At 39.9% G+C, this 20,803-nt stretch overlaps 2 protein-coding genes across 4 annotated transcripts in view; one reads left to right on the forward strand and one right to left on the reverse strand.

Annotated features, from left to right (window-relative positions):
* Positions 1-12,946, forward strand: part of baiap2l1a (BAR/IMD domain containing adaptor protein 2 like 1a) — a 34,635-nt gene extending 21,689 nt beyond the window's left edge. Inside the window, exons 6-14 of one of the 3 annotated variants that reach the window (XM_035404969.1) lie at positions 13-147; positions 2,757-2,909; positions 3,269-3,424; positions 3,650-3,767; positions 3,978-4,185; positions 7,462-7,521; positions 8,123-8,267; positions 11,208-11,251; positions 11,356-12,946. In XM_035404969.1, the coding sequence (XP_035260860.1) occupies positions 13-147; positions 2,757-2,909; positions 3,269-3,424; positions 3,650-3,767; positions 3,978-4,185; positions 7,462-7,521; positions 8,123-8,267; positions 11,208-11,251; positions 11,356-11,428 (1,092 nt within the window). In that variant the 3' untranslated portion in view covers positions 11,429-12,946. Of the gene's footprint in view, positions 1-12; positions 148-2,756; positions 2,910-3,268; positions 3,425-3,646; positions 3,768-3,977; positions 4,186-7,461; positions 7,522-8,122; positions 8,268-11,207; positions 11,252-11,355 lie in introns of all 3 variants that reach the window. The other 2 variants (XM_035404967.1, XM_035404968.1) reach the window with 2 other exon arrangements.
* Positions 12,947-13,115: 169 nt separating this feature from the next.
* On the reverse strand, positions 13,116-20,160 carry LOC118220773 (brain protein I3-like). Its single transcript, XM_035404971.1, has 3 exons — positions 19,436-20,160; positions 17,850-17,964; positions 13,116-14,520 (listed from the first exon to the last, which is right to left on the reverse strand). The coding sequence occupies exons 1-3, from the start codon at positions 19,599-19,601 to the stop codon at positions 14,388-14,390; spliced, it is 414 nt and encodes a 137-aa protein (XP_035260862.1). The 5' UTR covers positions 19,602-20,160; the 3' UTR covers positions 13,116-14,387.
* Between the last annotated feature and the right edge of the window lie 643 nt (positions 20,161-20,803).

Consider the following 20,803-nt stretch of genomic DNA (forward strand, 5'->3'; position numbering starts at 1 on the left):
TGTTTCCCAAAGGCAACATTCAAGAGATACCAGACAGAACACAAACTGAAGCAGGACTCGCTGGAGCGATCGCAGTCAGACCTGAAGAAGCTGCGCAGGAAAAGCCAAGGCAAGAATTCCACCAAATATGAGAGCAAGGAAAACGAGGTGAGCCAGAGTAGCAGGTCAGCAGCGATGCTAACACTGTTCTTCTCCTTGTTCAATGAGGAGATGTTTATATTTACAGTTTATACTTAAATCGAATGAAAGACTCTTGCTGAAATGATTGATGAGTGGATGATAACCTGATAGACTGATAGACCATTGTAGTTCTGTGTTACAAACGCCTCCGTGGAAGCAGTGCCTGCATATGAAATCTCTGACAGCTGATCCAGCTGCACTGTGTATCACAGAGGAGCTTTAATTAAGTGGCAGAGGTGAAAGGAGAACTAAACTGGAGCCACGCCTGTGGCCGTTGGCACAGGCTTTGTAATGAGAATGAATATGCCCAGATGAATATGCGTGCATTGTTCTGCCTCCTCTCGGTTCTGGTAGCCTGACAACAGCTGTCAGCGCTCCGTAGATTCTGTCTTTTTTAAACAGGCTTTTAACAGGCTGCAGCCCGCGCTCACAGTGAAAGAGCTCCTCCAGCCTCCACTGTGGGGCTGTGGTGAGCGCTGGGAGGGTGTAGAGGTCTGTCCAGAGGGGGGCCTGCATTCACCATGGGGAAAAGAAATAGAGATTCTCCTTTCCCCAACCAGCTGCCTGTGCAATGATTTGTCAGGAGAGGAAGTGACATCTGCTTCCAGGGAGGTGTACCGACGGGAGTAAAGTCAGGGTTGCCGAAGCATGCCGTAAAGGGCTACAGTTTCTCGGTTCAGCGTGTGCCGTTGGCTGAGTGAAAGGGTGTTTTCGCAGCAGGTACTGTAGCACACGCAATCTGCTGCCGGTGACTTGGGTTTACGCCATAAAAAGGGCAGCTCACAAATCATTTCAAGGTCTTCGGTCGGCGGCGGCGTTTAAACGGGGACGATATCTCTGCTGCTGAATGCTGATCAGCTGGAATAAGCCTGCATTAGCGGGGGAGCCGATAAAGAAACCAGACCCAATGAGGAGATCACAAGTGAGGGCACAGGTTGGGTTTTTACCCTCTGTTGCCTGTACCGACTGTTTGCAGAGTCAACAAACATTTGCAAAACACAGGGCCTGGCTGTAGGGGAAAAATCCCTTTGAACTTGTGCACTGTTTTGCATGTTGTATTCAAATGATCTTTAAGTCTGAGCCTGCGTTTCCTCTGTTTTTCAAGGACTGCTGTAGAAATCAAGATTTCACCCGAGGTTTTTGTTTTCACATTCTATTAGAACAGCCAACGCCCCTTTGCGTCTGATCGTGTTTCTCAATTGATTGAACTACCATTTGCATCAGCTGTTCAGTGTGTAGGGGGATCTATTTTGTAACCGCCTCATGAATATTCACACTGTGGAACATGAAAGATATAGAGCCAGTTGCTGCTGTGTAAGGTGGTGCGCTGGATCTTGTTTTGGGTCTGAGTGAGTCAGTGCGCAGAACAGTCGTGGGCACACCTGTCTGGCGAGTGAAGAGCCAGACGGCAGAGAAAGGGCCGCGAGAGTGCTCTGAAACCGAAACCTTGGAGACAAATGGCTTTCACGGTTACCATGGAAACGCTGCAGGAAAAAGATAAGGGGAAGGGAGCGATTTAAAAGAAAGCAGGCGCTCTGAGCTTTGTGTCTTATGTCAGGTGTCCTGCTCTGCTTCGCCTGGACTGTTCATTCCCGTAGCCACGGGGCTGTATCTGTGTCAGGATGAATGAATCCTTAGAGGACCCTGTCCTGCCCTGCATTTAGGCCTGAAGTTGTCCTTTGGGGAACACTTTTACTGGTAAAAGCTTTAATTACAGGTACACTCAACAACATTTCCTTTTCCACAAACAGGCACTAGTACCTCTGCTTTATCAATATGTGGAGCTCTTCTCATTTTAGGTAACAGAGAGGACTATCCTAATAGTTCTTTAATAGACATTTTATTTTATCAAAATGAAGAACGCACAAGCCACTAGGAACACATTTATTTAGTCACCCTGGAACCAATTCTGAAAAACATTTTATGACTGACATTTTGTGCTTTCTTGTGTCAGTCATTCTAATACATGCTTTGCATTATTTTCTGCAACACAGCCAACAATTCTGCATCAAGGAATCCAGAGACTGATAGGGTGAACATGTATATCAGTATGATCAGAGTACAAATAATGTCCGCTTCCCATGACCCAGAACTGCAATTTGAGAAGGTAGCTAGTCTGTGGGCATATTCAAGGACATGTATTCAATCAAACTATGTGATTTCTCAGTTTCCTGCCTGAATTTGTATTTAAATTGCATCTAGTTTATGAATTTGAATGTCCAAATTATTGCTTTTCAGGGGTGAAGGAACCACCCCAACTGTACTGCATAACTTCCCTCATCACCACGTGTCAGCATTAATTGCAAACATAAACATGCTATTTATGCAATAATTTGTTGGCATTGTCAGTGTAATAACAATTTTCTTTATGGTGCACTTACATAGGGTAAAGTGTGGCATTACAAAGATAAGCAAAGGTTTTTTATGGAACTTAGCTTTTGAGTTTTGTGGAAATTAATACAACCTATCCTAGCCTGTAAGGAACGGGTCTTTCCATAATCATAGGCACTTACATCATTATAAATGTCATTTGGGATGGTGGGTCTAATCTGAGCCTCTATGATTGGCCCCCTCAGTGCATGGAGACGATAACCTCCCGTCAGATAGACATTCAGAAGTTCATCGCAGATGGCTGCAGGGAGGCCCTGCTGGAGGAGAAGAGGAGGTTCTGCTTCTTGGTGGACAAGCACTGCACATTATCCTACCAGATATCCGCCTTCCATGACAAGGTGATGTACATGTGGTCTTACTGAGACATGGAATTCACAGACTAACAGAATAATTTAATGATATTTGCATTTTATATATATATATATATATATATATATATATATATATATGTATTTGGACAGTTTTTGTTACTGATAAACAAAAATATGCTGAAACTCTCAGTCACCATGTTACACTTTTAATAGTTGAGCAATCAAACATATTTCCATATATTAATCCTAAGGATGTTTATGAATAGTATAGCGACTATAATATGACTGTGTGCTTTTTTAAATTGACATTAAAAATAGGTGGGCTTGTTACTGGTGTTCAATTCGGGTTGGAATACTCAGTAACCTTTTTTTGCCTTCGGAAACAGGCAAAAGAGATTCTGGCCGTAAAGTTGCCCAGCTGGCAGGACAAGTGCTGTGATGCCACCAAGGTGCCGGACAGTGTGATATCTATGATCGAAGGGATGCGGACCCCTGTGTCCATGACCCCCCAACCCTCACCCCTCATGGAGAGGTACAATCGGGTGAGTCCAGCCATTTCCCTGCAGCTCCAACCACAAATGGACCTGGAAAAACTCAGCAGGGACACTTCAGCTGTTGCAATTCAGGCAGTTTAAGTTCCAATTTAAAACTGAATATTTCCATGTAACATTCAGGTAGTTTCACAATAGCATTTTTTACCTTCCATGTTAGTATCCTCGATGCAGCTACTTTAAAACCATTTCCCTTTTTTATGTTTTGTTCAGAAGAACTTGGACATGGTGGTTCCACCTCCAGCTCCACCACTTAAGGCACAAACCAGCCCTCTGGCAAACATGTTCACCCAGGACACACCCAAGACTGCCATCATGGCTGAACGGATCTCAGGTATTTCCCAACAGCCACTCTGTCTAACTGGAGTTATTGTATGTCTGTGGAATAGTACCAGGACTGCAGGCTTTGATGCTATGATATTATTAATATGTTTGTGTTGTTGAATAAAAACTAATCCCTCTTGCTATTTGCTTATAGTAGTGACTTAAGTGAAGTTACTTATTGTCTCCTGTGGTTGAAATGACTGCTTTTCCATCTTGGCAGATCACAGTGAGGAGAACAACTTACCCAGGTCCGTGTCTGTGTCCACGGGCCTCAACATGGTCAAAAGACCCAAGGTCGAAACTATCTTCCCTCACACAGCGGGGAACAACGAGACCTTGCTCAGCTTCGACGAGGGTGACATAATCACACTGCTCATACCCGAGGAGAAGGACGGCTGGTTGTATGGGCAGCTGGAGAAGTCAAGGCAGTAAGTCGCACAGAAAGTATTTTCTCTTATGTCCTGTCTTCCATCTTGCAGAATTAACATCTGTAGTATAAGGGTGCCATTTTGTTTGGATGGTGATGTAACATTGATGCTGCAAAAGATTCCACTGGGCATGTAAGAGCAACCAAGTTGGGACCCGCCTGTGTTGACGCTCAAAGCAAAGAAACAGCCAGGCTTGGACTACATGACAAAGGCTGGGATCCTAAAAGCTACGGGGTGTATTCTCGCTCTGCTGGAGGTGTGAGATTGCAGTCTGTCATCAGCCTGCTCTGCGCAGTCTTCTTCCTTGGCCTTTTCAGAGAGAAGGAATCTCCTGTTAGCTGTCCTGTTATTTATTTGTACATAATCAACATGGACATTTTTAAGCTGCTGAGGTAGATATTCTGTGCATGTTTTAGTTTCTGTGTGTTTAGCTGATAATGTTTTCAAGATGTGTTGGGCTTATTTGAAATGCCAAATATGGCATGCCTTCTTAGCCCTCTCACAGCTGCTCAAGGGGGAGTCTTAATTACAAACACAGTCGCAGGCAGGAACCATGACCAGGACCTGCCAAATGCAAAGCCACACCTGCTATGGCACAGGTGGCAAATTCTTTCATTGTTTTTTGGTTCTCTCTTGCTTATCAGTGAAGGGTTATTTACATTTCCAGGCACCTTTTCATGATTTATTGTCTCGGATCATTCAGTTGATAGTGCTGCAGCATGTTGTATTCTAATGTGAGTAATGCATGACGTCAGGTTAATGTTAGCATAAGGACAAAGGTAGTTACCATGTGCATTGTGCCTTTTTCTTAGATTGAATTTGGAATATGGAAATGTTCTGGGACTGTTTGGTGATTAGTGTCAGGTTTGGCCAAAATCCAGGTTTTCACAAACACTGTTTGGCGATAGTTCCCATAAAGTACAGGATTGACAATTTAGCGCTACATATAGAATGTACAATGCTTCAAGTACTACTTAGGTATGGGATATACCTCACCAACCTGCAGCTTGACACCTACCTGTCATACAAAAATGTAGCACAGTAGTTTGCTAATTAATACTTTATGGAGAATACACAAACTGTACTATGTGTAAATTAGCAGTGGTAAGGATATATTTGAATCAAGTACAACTGTTGCATTATGGCAGTAAGTAAGCTTCAGTGACAAAGCATTAATCATAATATATCTGTCCCTGTTGTTTGTTCCTTGATCGCATTTATTATTTAATCAAAGGTCAAGCAGGAAGTGAGGCATGGTAGTCCAATTTAGTCTGTGAATAGCAGACATCAGTGTTCAGGTTTAAGTGTATTAACATAGACGATAAGGATTCTTCTTAAGTCACCAGAGCCATAATAACTTTAATCCTCTACCCCTGTTGGCTTGAGACAGTTCCATTTCTGACTTCATACAGTGTCTTCCATTTTCATTACTTTTTATGGTCCAGAAAGTACATAGTGTTAAATTAGAAAAAATAATTTGGACCTTAAAATAATAATTATTGTAAATGTATTAAGACAATTTTGTCTGTATTATTTTTTAAAGCAAATGTACTGAAAGATGGGCTTCTGTTATTAGTCAGATAAAAAACAAGTCCTCCACAATGAAAATCCATTTACAAAATTTTTCACAAAAGGAACAACAGACACAACATTGCGATGGGGAGGGAGCATGGAAAAAAGCCTGTTAAAACAGGAGTGCCAGACTACACATTACAAATACAAAGCTGAAAGTTTTGGTGGAGGAGTAAGAGATAACCATAGCTCCATCTCTTTGATTCTACAGTAATTTACCATTTTATATGGAGTTACTGAAGCATTTGTTAGGCAAGCCTGACTGAGTAGACCAAACAAACCAGGTCATTACGGCTTCTCTTTTTTTGCCCAAACTTCTCTTTTTTTTGTTAATGTACACCAAGTATTGGGAAAGTGACACAGTTGTTCTTGACTTCAGGCAGGCATCATACGCAAAGGATTTGCAAACAAGTACTAAATATGATGACTATTTAAGATGTTAATTTGTACCATTACGTTTGCTCCCCTAAAATGGGGGACTTTGTATTTAAATGGCTGTAATTCCTACACTGATCACCCGATATGGATGTAAATACCATCAAATTAAAGCTGGTATTAAAGATGTCCTCATATTCAGTTTTAAACCCATTGTGTTGGAGTACAGAGCCAAAACAATAAAAATTGTGTCACTGTCCCAATGCTGTTGCATTTAACTGTATGTAATAAAACGCATACACTGCATTGATTTCCTGTTAAAACACAAATCTTTAGTTTGTTGCCATTTCTTTAAAAGGCTTTCCCCTGAAAGTTCTTGTCCATGTCAGTACACTACTACATAACCTCTGCAGAGAGTGGAGGTTGCTCTGCCAGGGAAACCTGGCCTTTAAAAGCTTGAATGGGCATCAATGCCTGTAATTTATGATGAGTCTTAACCTGGATCATTACCTCTCTCCTATATGCTGTACTGTGGAAATTCACATGTGTTTATTTAATTTACCATTTACAGTGCCATACTCTGAAATTTAATATATTTTAAAATTCTGGATCTTTGGAACATGTAAATCTGTCTGTTGATTTAGCCTTATGGCAGTTGATCGAGAAAAAAATATTGCGAAGTATTACCAAAGTGATGTTATATTTACATAATTAACATAATTAGCAGTGTTATCTAACTGAATCCCAGCACCAATGATTGGAGGCGGTATTGTTTGATAACAGTCCTAAATTTATGAGCAAAGAATACACTCTTAAGAAGCAGTGCTGAATTAATCTTAAAAGCTATTTGCATACCATTTTCCAACAGGAGTTGATATATATGAGTGGCATTTGATAATAGTGCTCAATAAACAATGAAAGTAATCAGATTTAGGTGGCATTTTCTCAGAAAAGGAAAGCTTATTTGTTTTACTTAATGCATGGAAATGTGTTCTCTCTGTGCTGTGAATTTAATTACTTGGCTCTACTGCTTGGCTGGGGGTTGGCGGTTTTAATTAAACTTGCACTAGTTCACAGTCCTCTTTGGGTGCCTTGATTGCTCTTAATTTTTAAAAGGAAAGTAATGTATGAAGAAAAAATATGCGTTAATTCAGTCTCATTAGTTTTAGTCACCACCTTTATCTCCCCATAACATATCAATGTAAATCAGAAGAGCCTCAGTCAAATACCATCTTCATGCCCATGGAATCTAATAACAGTGGGTTTAACCTTTCTTTCCCAGCATATTCTTTGCTTAGAAGACATCTTAACAAAGTTATCTTTTTGCAGGAGGGGTTGGTTTCCCTCTTCCTATTGCCGTCCTTATACAGAGCCTGTGGTCAAAAGCAGGTAAGATGTCCTCAGCTCTACCCAGTTTGAGTGCCTGCTCGGTTCAAACATAGTTCATTCTAGTTTGAGGATATGGTTCAGATATACAGTATGAAATGTGCTGATTTTATGTTGCATGGTTCATCGATTCCATTTTCAAACAGCAGCTAGGCAGATATAATTCAAAATTCTATAGCATTGATTTTAAGTAGGCAACACATCTTCCTGTGGACTCAGGTAGCCTAAAAGGTATTTCCAGATTAATATTACTCTAACTTAGTAGGTCCTTTTCCCAGGAAAATTTGGCAAAGTACAGGTTTTGCATGATTTAATAATTAGCATTTAACGAATTGACACAGCTTTATACAGAACTGTATGTACAGAAGCACTTTGCTTGTTGGTATAATGGCAGTGTCTTAACTTGGAATAGAAGTTTTTAACTATGAAACACTGCCACCTAGATGCAAATATACAATCTGTCACAAACATTTATTTATGTGGTAAATACAGTACTTTAAATACCTTCCACAGTATTCTTTCATCTTCATTATTATTAAACCGTATGTTTCTCTTGTTAAATAGCCATCACCCTGCGACTGACTATGTCTGTGTCCACCCACAGTGTCTCCACACCGGTTCGCAGTTTAAGCGTCGCCAACCTTGCAGATCAAGAGCAGGCAGCCGTGGTGCTGCCCCCCCCAGACTACAGCGACATGTCCAGCATGAGCTCCTCCAGCAAGTCATCGACACCCTCGCCTGAAAACACGGTCAGTGCCACTCCTCCAGGCTCAGCCCTCCCGTCTTTCCTGAGAAGCAGGAATAAACCACAAGGGCACACAAGTACAGGCCTGTGTGTTCAGGCACTGCTTCTTAGTGCGGTGGTGTTGATGTTGAAAACTAATCTGGGCCATGCCAGTGCTGACTGGCGGGGCTTGTGGTGTGGGTGTGTGTTTGTGTGTACGTGTTTATGCATGTTTTTGTGTGTGTGTGTTTGTGTGTATGTATATCAGTTGTCACATCCAAGGCTATTAACATCACATTGAGTTTGTATTCAGCTGCTGCTGATGGTTGACACAGCTCGTTTTGTAAATGCACACAAATAATAGCAGTGGTGGTGAAAGGCACTATCCACATAGGGTGTAGGCCCAGGCCTGAGGTAAACAAATACAAATGGGAACATTCCCCACAAAAAACCCCTGTAATTCTCACTTAAACAACTGCAGCACACTCTTCAGATTCCGTGTGCAACTCAGGAGTCAGCTGCTTGAAAAGCATTTCCAGCAGACCACAACCATTCCCGTCAGCTGGGTGGAGCCAAGTTCCCTGATTTGATATATGATCCGTGAGTTCCTTTTAGCTTAATTAGCTGTATCTGATGTATTGTCTCGGTTATATGCAGTTCATTTCACATTTCAGCAAAAAAAAAAAAAAAACACAGACTGCATGGTTGTTGTTGTGTACTTCACAATGAAAAGCAGTATGTTTATAGATCAATAGTAAGTAATTACAGCTTTGATTTTTTTAAACTTCTGAATTGGTCAGAAGTCAGTGAATGGAAAGCCTTGCAAGGAGATACTTCTCATCTTGGCTGAGTCTCTCTAGAACAGTGTGAAATATTCATGAGCCCAAGGTCCTCCTGTCCTGGCCAGAGGCCTGCCTGTCGTTTGGCTGAAACAAAAGAGGCCAACTCGTCACAGGACATCCGGGGTCAGGCTCCTTCTTCTGATAGAATTTCACACGGGGTGTACCTGAAACCCATACCCTCACCTCGGCTGTGTGGCTGGAGTCAGGGTAAATAGGGGTCATTCAAGGAACAGCTTCTTTCGTATGAATTTTTTCACAGGCACACAGTTCAGTTTGCACAATCTGGGGACACGTAACAAGCGTAGCAACAAGTATTATAAATGGGTTCTTGTCACCAGCAACAATAAGAAAGATGGCAGAGGGCTTCATTATAAAGTAGAAAGTCAAAGCGTGTGGGTGACGGTGTATTACAACCCTGCAGTGGTATGTAACATGGCTGTATTGTTGTCGATGTAAATGCTGCTGGTGAACGGGGTTGAGTGTCGAGTTCTTCCAGGAAGTGAGCAGCAGGACTGTGTCCAATGTGTCCGCTGTAGAGCTCAGTGTGTACTAAGAAAATGCATGAATAAACAAGAGCACGATTTACCTGACTGCCTCTCAGTCATGTCCCAGCACATTCCCAAAAGGCGCAGACACATACCTTACATTTTTGATATGAATTTTATTTTGGTCTAGTAAGAATAGAATACCATTTCATTCTAGACACATCTATTAATTCCAATGATCTCATCTGCGACAGAAAAATAATTCAGTCATCCGGAAGTAAAAAGATATTTCAAAAAAATGTCCTGTGCCTGGCCTGGCTCCTGCGCTGGGAGGGAGGGCTCATGATGAGGTGTTCAGGCAGTTCCTGTTTATGTATGACACCAATTAGGACTGTCCCATGTCAGCTGATTTTGAGAATGAGGCGCCCAGCCTCTGAGGCAGAACTTCTACACTGATTAAATGTCCCTTTGGCTGTAATTGCTGTCTAAGGGTTTTAAAAGAAATATGGCGCTGCTCAGAGAGGTGCCGGGCACAGCAGAGCGGAAACATGCGGTCATGTGACTCAGGAGAGGTGACTTTGCTTCTCAGGCTGCTGTGGCTGCCAGGCACAGACTCGCTGACACCCTTCCAAAGTTCACAAGCCCCACACTCCCCACTCTCTCTCTCTGTCACACGCTGCCCCCTAGTGATACGCTTTGTGTTTTATAGCAGTGGTTCTCAACCTCGGTCCTGGGTATGCTGCTTTTCCTTCCAACCACAACTGCAATCCAAGAATTTTAACAAGCTGTTCATTTTTCTTAAGTGCTTTTCAGAGGGAATTATTTACCATCTTAAGCCACATTCAGAAAGTCAGAAATGTATATGCATACCATGAAGAATAGAAGTCCCATATTCACATTGTGCTATATTGCATAAAGACAGCTAAAAATGTTTTATCACATTACCGACTGAGATAAATCAATGTGCTCCTAATTGGTGAAAGTGTGGACAGATGGCCACAAAAACTAACAATTTGGTAGATAATAAAGAATTCAAAGACAAAGCACATGATAATGAGCTAAACCTGCATTGTGTTAAGTTTAAGGAAAAAATAGAAATAACTTAAGCACTTTACCTAATTAGGAGCCCATTGATACACTGCAGTCTTTAATTTGATCAGTTAGGAAAACAGTTACCTCTTTTTATTTGTAGTATAACACAATAAGCTCAGTGTGACCATGGGGCATGTATTCTTCATGGCAAGCATATCTATTTCTGACACAATTTGAGATGGTAAATAAACTCTCTAGATATGAAAAGCCCCTAATTAAGAAAAAGTAACAACTTGTTAAAGCTCTAGGATTGCAGTTGTGGTTGACACCAAAATCAGCATACACAGAGGGTCCCCAGGACTGAGGTTGGGGACTGTTTTATACAAAGTGAATTACTGTAAATAATAGCTCTACTTATATATAGAAATGACTCTTGGATGGATTGGGGTTGGCTTTTAGGACTAGATAGTTATGTCATAGTGTTACATGCTGAAGAGTGACATGGCATCCTGATTTTCTTGAGAGCACTGATCATTTGAGAAGGTAAGTGCAGAAAATAAATGGCATGCTGGATGTGCTTGGACTGATTTTTCTTTCTCTTTTCAGCAGAAAACTCAACCGAATGGTATATCCAAGCCTCCTTTCCTAGGGTGAGTAGCAGTTTTCATCAGTAAAATTCCTGCCTTCTCAGCAGTATCTCTGGAGTTGATGATGTCACCCTGGCTTTAGGTAACGAGCTGTCTCTTCTTCACAGGGGAGGGAATCCCTTTGCTACCGTCAAACTGCGGCCTACAGTTACCAATGACAGATCCGCTCCAGTCATCTGATGAGCGGCGGTCAGGTCCTGCAGTCCAACCATGGGATTGATTTTGGATTACAGGCCTGTAAACTCCACCCCATGGTCTTAATCCAATCACATCTCCTTTGACACCCCCCACCGACCCGCACCAAATGTCATCATCCTCATATTTGTAGTGGAAATCCCTAAACAGGAATTTATAGTGGTGAAGTGCAGGATGGATTGAAGATTGAAATGGTTGTGCGGGAGAGTATCTTCTACAGATGCCATGTTTATTTCATTAATGATGTCGAAAGCTACTGCTGCCCACACTCACATTGAGGTAGAGAAACAATTTATTTATATATGTTTAAGACAAATTCAGATATATTTTAAGAAAATTTTATTGTGAATAATTGAACATAAGCAATGCCTCATTCTATATGAACAAATGTGTACAAAGTATTGATTCAAACCTTTTTCCCCGTTTTAGAAGAAAAATGTATGTATTATCATGTGTATTAGATGGAAGATTTTATTTTGACTGCTTGTTGAAACATTTCAGTTTAAAGACTTTAATTTGCCATTGGATGCAAAATGAAGTGTTCTGAATGGGATATGTATGGGTCATTTAGCATTCCACAATTGTAAACATTATATTGTTAGTACGGTGAGGGTACAGATGTATCTTTGGCCTTTAATTGAAAACAATGTAGTGTGTAGGTCTGTAGTAATTCCTTACTGGTAAGCATACAGTAGCCATGCACATATTTGTAATGTAAGAATTTACAGGCTTTACCTTAACATCATTTATGTATAAATGTATGCCGTATGTAACAGATTGCATTCCATCTCAAGATATGGCATCATATATATATATGCATGATTTGAACAAATTGAGTATGATAATTTAAATGCTCTAAGTCCCAAGCCCTTTTCAGATACTGATGTGCATTTTCCGTTCAAAACTCATATTCTGAATAAGAACATCCACATTTTACATTTTTACTCTTTTTGACCAAGTGCATCATCTGACTATTGAAACCCTTCAAAGGAGGGGAAAATAGTTGCCTTAACTACAGTTTATTTCTTTTGCCTGTCAGTGCATTTTTCTACTAAATTCCTCAAATTTAAAGACATAATCTTAAATGGTTTTCACACAATTCAGTTGCTTATACATGCAAACTGCACTTGTTCTACATTTCTTAATATATCTAATCAGATTATTTGGTTTGTTAGGGTTTCTTTTTTTTTTTTACATATTGTAAGCTTGTTTTGAACCACATCTGCTACCCCTTACTTTGCATTTAGCTTTGAGAAGTTGCTTGAAATAAAACAATTTTCTTTGTGTAGGTGCGATAGAGTCTGTAAAATCAGCACCCTTCATGTGAGTTTTTTTTCTATGAATAACTTGCCAATTTTAAAATGCATAGGAAATTTTCTTTTCTTGAGTTCCTTTGAGGTGTCATGAAAGAAAAATTCTGGATTTTCAAGAACTTAAATATCGCTGATAAGACTGACATGTGAATAACAACATAACGGAATAAAACTGATTCTACCATTTTGATCTGTTATGGCAGGTGTCAGATCTGTAACATCCATGGCATCAGTGAAACGAGTGTTAAAAAAGGAGACCATTGCATTGTATCTTGAAATGCAAGACCCCAGTTTTACAACTGACTGTCATATGCACAAGCTAATGTCAAGCGTGATGAAATTATACCAAACAAAACTCCTCTGTTCATATCATTTTTATTTACAATTCTCTTGCAGTATATAAAAGTGTGGCCTTAAATTCTAACAGCAATTGTGGTGTGGTTAAAGAGCATTATACCATTGAAACTACTTGAAATAATTACATCTTTAACATTTCTAATTTGCCATTCAATACAAGGATGCAGCATACACAGAAACACACTTGATTGTCTTTCATTAAAAGGGAAGCAATTCAGGTGTCTGGGGAAAGGAGGGTCGCATGTTCCAGAGGTTAAAGAATGCCAGTTCAAAATGCATAATCACAGAAGACTTCCCTTGATCGAGAGAATATGTACGTTTCCTGAATTTGTAACATCTGCAGAAACATTTTTGTGTCACCATTATGTTTTGTGATGCTGAAGATCTGCAGATGCCCTAAAATCGTTAATAATTATAACCTTCACCAAAGATCAGTACAGTTAACACATGGCCCCCATCCTGGAGAACAGCTATTCAATGCTGGCTTGATTTACAAAAAAGTAATGCATAACATGTTCGGAATATAAAGCATCTCATTCATTAAAAAACATTTTGCTTTAAGAGCTAAATGTATAATTGAATGCATTCATTCAGCTGTGCCTGCCTTGTAATTATGTCTCTTCTGTACTATGCTCACAGAACTAATAGTGGGAAATTGTGGACAGGGTTTGGTCTTTTGAACGATGAAAACTATGCATATATTTATTGTGAAAGAAGACTGGAAGAAAATAAAATAAATCAATAACATTGCTCTTACAGAAGCAAACCGTCAGGGAATCATTCAATCCGAAGCACAGGATGAAAGAACCATGTATTTTTTAATTAAGCTATCAAGACCCAGCTCTGGGGCTACAGAAGCTGGGGTAATGCAGTGCTGTGGAAAATATATGAATGAAAACGATGCCCTTGTAACTGATTCATATTACACCAGACTACCTGCTTCTAGCATATGAATCAAAGCAGCAATTCCACAAGCAACACAATTGTATAATACATTCATACAATGTATTATACTTCTTAATTGATTTGTTCTTTTTCCATTTTCCCCCCAAAGGCACCAATCACTAATCGATTACTAATCAATAAAAGCGAAAGGCAGTTCATGCATGTGAATGAAAATGTGAATGTCATTTCTTTTCAGCTGCTTTACAAAGTACCTTCATGTCACTAGGTGGCATGTGCATGGCATCACCAGTGTACAAATGCAAAAACAAATACCATCTGAATATTTGAGTGACAAGCATTAGGATCCAGTGAGTTACAGCGTGGTCCCTCTAACCGAAGGTGGCCCCACAGTTGGGACATCTCCTCTGGCGTAGTGCAAGGCAGAAGAGGATTCCAATGGGGAAGAAGACAATGGCACAGAGAATCCCCAGGCAGGTGAAGTCATCTTCCAGCACCCCAACCCTAGGGAGCAGATGCATCATGTTTAGGGAACAGAGAAATTCCTGCCTTTGTTTGTAGTCTGTAAGTTACATAACATAGCATAACATAATGATGAGAACAGGCCATTCAGCCCAACAAAGCTCGCTTGACTAAATTAGTGCTCCGATTACCTACAGACTAGATAATATCTAGATAGTTACCTCCTCAGTGCTAACAGCAACAGGTGTTGCTACAGTATAATCTCTTCTCAAGCCTCTCGTTCAACAATCATCCCATGTTGGAACACTAATCATTTCAAATTAATAACCTGATTACCACAAGTAATACTTCTAAGCATGTTTATTAACTTCAAAGTAAATGTGTCAATCACTTACTGTACTGCTAAAATGTAGGGACAGGCAATTTAGCAAATTAAAAAAGAGGAAAAATAATGCATTTTCAGTTGAAACGCTGCTTTGAGAAATGAATAACTGAAAGGATTGTATTTTCTTCTCAGCCTGATTGGTTGATATGAAGTGGGTTATTTTTTATTTTTTTTTGGGGGGGGGGACAACTTCAGTTTTTATGCATAAACTGTTTATTACTCTGATTGTTGTCTTTATTCTATCGACTGGTATTTTTAAATTCAATAAAATGTAAATGAATTAATTTGGAGAACATCTGTGTAACAATGTGACTTCAACTGGAGAGTGCATTCATTAGAAGTTCAGCGCAAGATGACTGAGGTAAGCTTAAGATTTAAACATATTATTGAGAAACATGGATCTGATTAGTGGAAGTTAATGCTCTCAACTTGGCACCAAGAAAACTGAATTGTGAAGGTTGGCTTCTGGACACGTACTATTTTCCAGTTATAGAAAAGTATACAACAACAGTTATACATCAAAGAGGCAATGAATTGGGCATCATTGCACGATTGTGTTTTCAAAAAGGCATTGTCTATATTTTCAAGTTTAATCGTGGATTAAGGATGAAAGGTGACTTTAAAAATGTGGTTTGTTATTGATTGTGCCTAGAAAATTAGTGCTGAGAAATGCCTCTCATATCTTAAACCGCAATATGCCTGCTCTCTCTCTCTCATTTGCCTTTGTTTTCTAGACAAAAGATGCAACCACAGTTAATCTCTCCAGTTTCAGTTCAGATTTTTTTAGATTTAAAATCTTTGCCTATTGTTTCGGTGTGGTCTCACAATAAACTGCATGTTGTGCAACCAAATTGTATCAATTGTTGAGCAGAAAAGCAGGGGGCCATTGTGAAACTATATAAATTGTTGCAAGTGCTCTTGAGATTTTCTGTTAACTGTCATAACAGTGACTAGTACTGGGACGCTTTTTCTCATTCATCCTTAGTAGTACTTAGCAGTAGGCTGCAGTTTATCTAATAATTTATAAGCTTTGCATGTGATAGCTGCCAGTGTCATGCATCTTTGGTTGAAGTGCGCATTGGACTCTCTTTAATAAATCGGGGCTGATGTAGACCTACAGTTCTCATGGCTGCTTTTCTTGAAGAATGACAAGTTTGTTACATGACTGCAAAAACAAAGACAGTCCCTTTTTGTGGAGCAATTTATTTAATATTGGAATCATTATTGCAGCCATTTTGTTTTTCCTTCAAACAGTGGCTTTTTTAAAAACATTCGCTGCAGGTCAAGTTTGTGAAATCATAGGAGATGGAGAAAGTTTAATGAATAGTTGGAACCTTTAGTCCCAACAAAAAACTTGTTGCTGTAATTTTAAATGAAGGAGTTTTCCTGCATAAATTCATAAATTAATTATGCCAACCCAATGATGAGCTTGGCCACTGACTGCCAACCAGCACAGAACAGAAATATGCATCCTACTGTACTCAAAAGGTTACTCGTTCTAATGGGTCAGTTTACCAAAAAAAAACCCATGACATACAGGTTGTGTCCAAAAGGGCGAAACATCAGTATGAAGTTACTTAATAGGGCATTGGGCCACAACGTACTGCCAACACAGCTTGTATCCTCCGTGATATAGAATCTACCAGCACCTAGAATTCTTCCAGAGTTGTTCACAAAAGCTCAACTGGGTTCATATCTTGTGATTAAGAAGGCCATGGAATATCTTCGCTGCCATGGTCATCAAACCACAGCGTGAGCATACATGCTTTGGACAGGGGCATTGTAATTCTGGAAGACACTCCTGGCAGGAAAGGAATGCTGCAACGTGTGATGGTGATAAATCATTAAGCAAAAATTAGTATTGATCTTGCCTTCTAAGAGGAAAAGTACATCCAAGCCACACCAGGAAATATGCACCCCTCACCATTACAGCACCCTAGAAACCATTCACTGCTGGAACCAATCACGCAGGCCTGTGGGTTTCTTTTCTTTTTAAGTGTTTACTACGCGTACATGTTTCCATTAATCAAGAACATGCTGAATATGATTCATCTGACCATATCATATTTATCCACAGCTTGACAGTCCATTGCCTGTGCTCCTTGCACTGACGGACTTGCAAATATGCATTGCCAGGCGTAATAAAGGATTTGTGCACTGCAATCCAATTATGGTCTCACCTGCTTCACAGATTTCTTAACAGAATGTTCTTGATGAAACAACCCACTCATTCCTGTTATTGAAATTTGTAGTCTGTTCTGTTTTGAGTTGCTTACCTGTGCTTAGCCTTGCACCTCAAAGTAAAGCATAGGCATCATGGCCCAGGAGTATCCACATCCAATCACAGCTGTCCTTTGTTGATAATGTCTTTCCCTCAAATTTCCATGTCAATAACACTTTAGACACTGTTCCTTGTGAAACATCAGCAAGCTGAGCTGTCACCATCACTGAGGCTCCTGCCAAACCTGCCCAGCTAACATCCAGGCCATGTACAGCATTTCTGTACATGGCCATGAGCACTATTGAAATGTTAATTGCTTTACTAGCTCAAACTACACCTGTATGGAAGAACCTGTGTTGAATTTAAGTTGTAACCCTTATTAACCCAAATTTTTCCAACTTTTGGTCACTACCTGTATGTATGTGAAAAAAATAATAATAATCATTAGAAACATCATAAAACTTGACCTTCTCTTCATCATTGCAGGAATTCATGGCATGTGTTTGTCCTAAACATAAGCAATTTACATCGTAATGACAGTCAGGTTATTGCGGGCAGGAGAGAAAAAATGCAGTAGCAGGAGATTGTAGTGTTAGTAATCTGAACAGGAGGTTGCAGCAAAAGATTTCCTTTTGTTACTCTTTCTTAAGGAAAAAGTTATAAAACATTACATATGTACTAAACATTTACCCCCCAACACAGCATCACACTAGAACCCTTACAGCCACAGACTGAGTCAGTCCTGATGAGCAAGTGTCCTCTTACCTGCAAGCTGGGCAGCCTCCTACCACAACCACTGACGGCTGAATTATGGTGTATGTGCCTCCGTAGTTTGGCTGCTGAGAAACAGGGGGCGGCTGGACAGAGGTCTGTGGGTATCCTGGGTGAGAGAATGAGAGAGCGAAATCTCAGACAAAGGACTTGCAATACCTTTACCTGGAAATGTATTGTTAAACATTGGTTAAAGGTCCAGGTCCACTGGATTCAAACTGTTACATATTAAATTATATTGTTATATTTCCCAGAATATGACAGCTATATAATTGTCGCTAGCTAATGGTAGGCCTTCTCACCGATCCACTTTCTATTGCTATTGCTATCTATTGCTTTCTCCACATCCAACTTAGCTTGCCTCATCCTTACAAAAGTTGAATGAAAACCTGGTGTTTGGCCATGGGCGAAAGCAAGCCAACTTCGACACGGGTTTTATATAGTTTTTTTTTTTTTTTTTGCAAGAATCATAAAATATTTCTTGGCAAAAAATTTAAAAAAGCAACAACAAAAAAAAAGTAATAAAACAACACATCGGCAAATAATTCAGATTTCAATTTCCAGGACCTTCACAGCTCTTTGTAGTATTTTTTTTTTTTTTAATTCATACAAGTTCTATAAACTGTTCAATATTAGAGTACAGCAGATTTTCAACAGTAAAGATTTATGTGCCAAAGTGGTAGAGACAAATTTGATTTTTTAAGTGTGACAGACATTATAAAACTGTAAATTCTTCTTTTTTTCCAATTCATACAACATAACACCTGCCCCTGCATAAAAAACTTGCTGATTACCATTTGGGTCAGGTAACATCTTCACCATGATTCCCTGTAGCAGTGTGAACTCTAAAGCTAACAGCTCAGCTGAATCGGCTTAGGTGTGCTGCTTTGTTAGTCACACTCTGCTTTGTTATTAGTCAGGGATTGTTTTAAATGACTTCAGTAGCATTAATGCCCTTTCAAGGTTGCTGCTTTAACTTCGCAAAAGAAGGCACTCCTGTTCCTAAACAAATTTATACCAAACACTGACATATTTAAATGCACAAGCTACAACCTGTGAACATTTTGGGGGGGGGGGGGGGGGGGGGGGGGGAGACATTAGACATTTTTATGTTTCTGTCAAGATTGTGGGTTCTTTTTTTCTGTAGCTTCAATTGTACACTCGCTTCCTGATCATCCTCCTGTGCATGTGATGTGTGCGTGCATGTGTTGTGGTTGCACGTGTGTGCGCGCGCGCTGTACGTAGAGGCAATTTTAAATATAATCATGTAATCTTAAAAAAGTATCGAATCAGATATCCGTATGTCAAGTATTCCGTTATTATACAACACTGGGAATAAATGACAGAATATGAAACGAATAATGGGTTATAATACAAGAGAAACTCAGACGTTTCAACGGGAGATTCGGGTGATGAGCTTCGCTCTAATGTTTCAAGACAAGTATAAAAATGTATTCCTAGCGTATGAGCAAGCGTTTTGTACCGTCATTTAGTTATATTAAGAACATTACTATAGCGAACATTTTTTCCAAACAACACAGCGAACTGCAAAATACTACAAGTAATAATAAATCACTTGCCTTGTCCATCAGGATACTGATATGGTGGGGGCGGTTGTTGGAAGTGCGGTGGCGGGGGAGCAGGCGGCGGTATAGCTCCATAATTGTGTTGTTGCCCGTATTCGTATGGCCCAGGCACAACATTGTAGGCAGGGGGTTTGTCTTGCAACAAAGGCTTGCTATCCATGTCCGACGCGTTCCTTCTTTGGCTAGGTTAGTTTGCTAATTTATGTTATATTTTTGTTCTGTCTACCCTGGACTTTTCACAGTGCAGACAACACAACTTTTATTAGTTTGCCTGGGGTTCCTCAAGGCCACCTAGAGCGCTAGAAAGCGAGAAGCGGCTGACTATGTTACCCATTAAAAAGGCAAGAACGCAACTAAGGAAAACAAATACCCCTTCGCAAGCTCACCACATTCACTCCAAGTTCATATAGATGTTGATGGTAGCTGACTAGCTAACTAGCTAGCTAGCTAGTTTAGCAAGTCTGCTAGCGACTCAATCTCTCGCTCTGTTCACTCTAAATCTTAGGAAGAACAAGGTGGCAGCCCAGCAGGAATCCAGTAACAACTAGAGTACTTCTTTCTCAGCGTTGCTCCGTTTTTTGTTTATTCCTTTTCCTAAAACAATAAATAAATAATTAAATAAAATCTCAGATAACCGAGACCCTCGAAACTCTCCTGTAAACTTAGACAAATGCTTTCCTGCAGGCAGTCTGGTAAGTCACAAGACAAGAATCACGTGATACACCGTGGGCTCTTCAACTGAGATGTACCACGTGATTGAACCCAGGCGCTGATATCATGGTGCTAGAAAGACCGTTGTGTCATAATTCTAAACGCGCATTTCTTTGGCTGGTTCGTTTACGTTTGTCTGATGTCAGCGCTAGACTGAGATTAATATTGTTTTGGGTTTTTTGCCTCAATGTTGAGAAGCAGCTCAGTTAGAGTGTTTTGTTGCTACACAAGTTGCAATACACAATTAAGTTATTTTTGTGCGTTGAATATTGAACCAACATAAATTATTTTAATATTTATTCTGTTGCCTAATTATTTTATGAGTTGATACGCCTAATGATAAGAAAATAAGATAATAATAATCATCATTATCATCATCATCATCATAACCATCAAAACTATTTCCACCATCATTACTCTGGTTCACTCCCCCACTTGACCCACTAATTCTACGGTCTTTTAATTCTCCCCAGCTACTAACAACCATTCAATTATATCTTCCCCAGCTGCTAATTTCTCGTTGATAAATGACATCTCTCTTATGGTGACGTGGAGCGCACATCTAAATGGTCCGTGTACATTTTTTGTTACATCTATTCACGTTAAGCAAATGAATAGAATGTACTTTCTCCAATATCTTATACGTTTTCC

Source organism: Anguilla anguilla, chromosome 2 (assembly GCF_013347855.1).
Source record: "Anguilla anguilla isolate fAngAng1 chromosome 2, fAngAng1.pri, whole genome shotgun sequence".
In the NCBI taxonomy this organism is placed as follows: domain Eukaryota; kingdom Metazoa; phylum Chordata; class Actinopteri; order Anguilliformes; family Anguillidae; genus Anguilla; species Anguilla anguilla.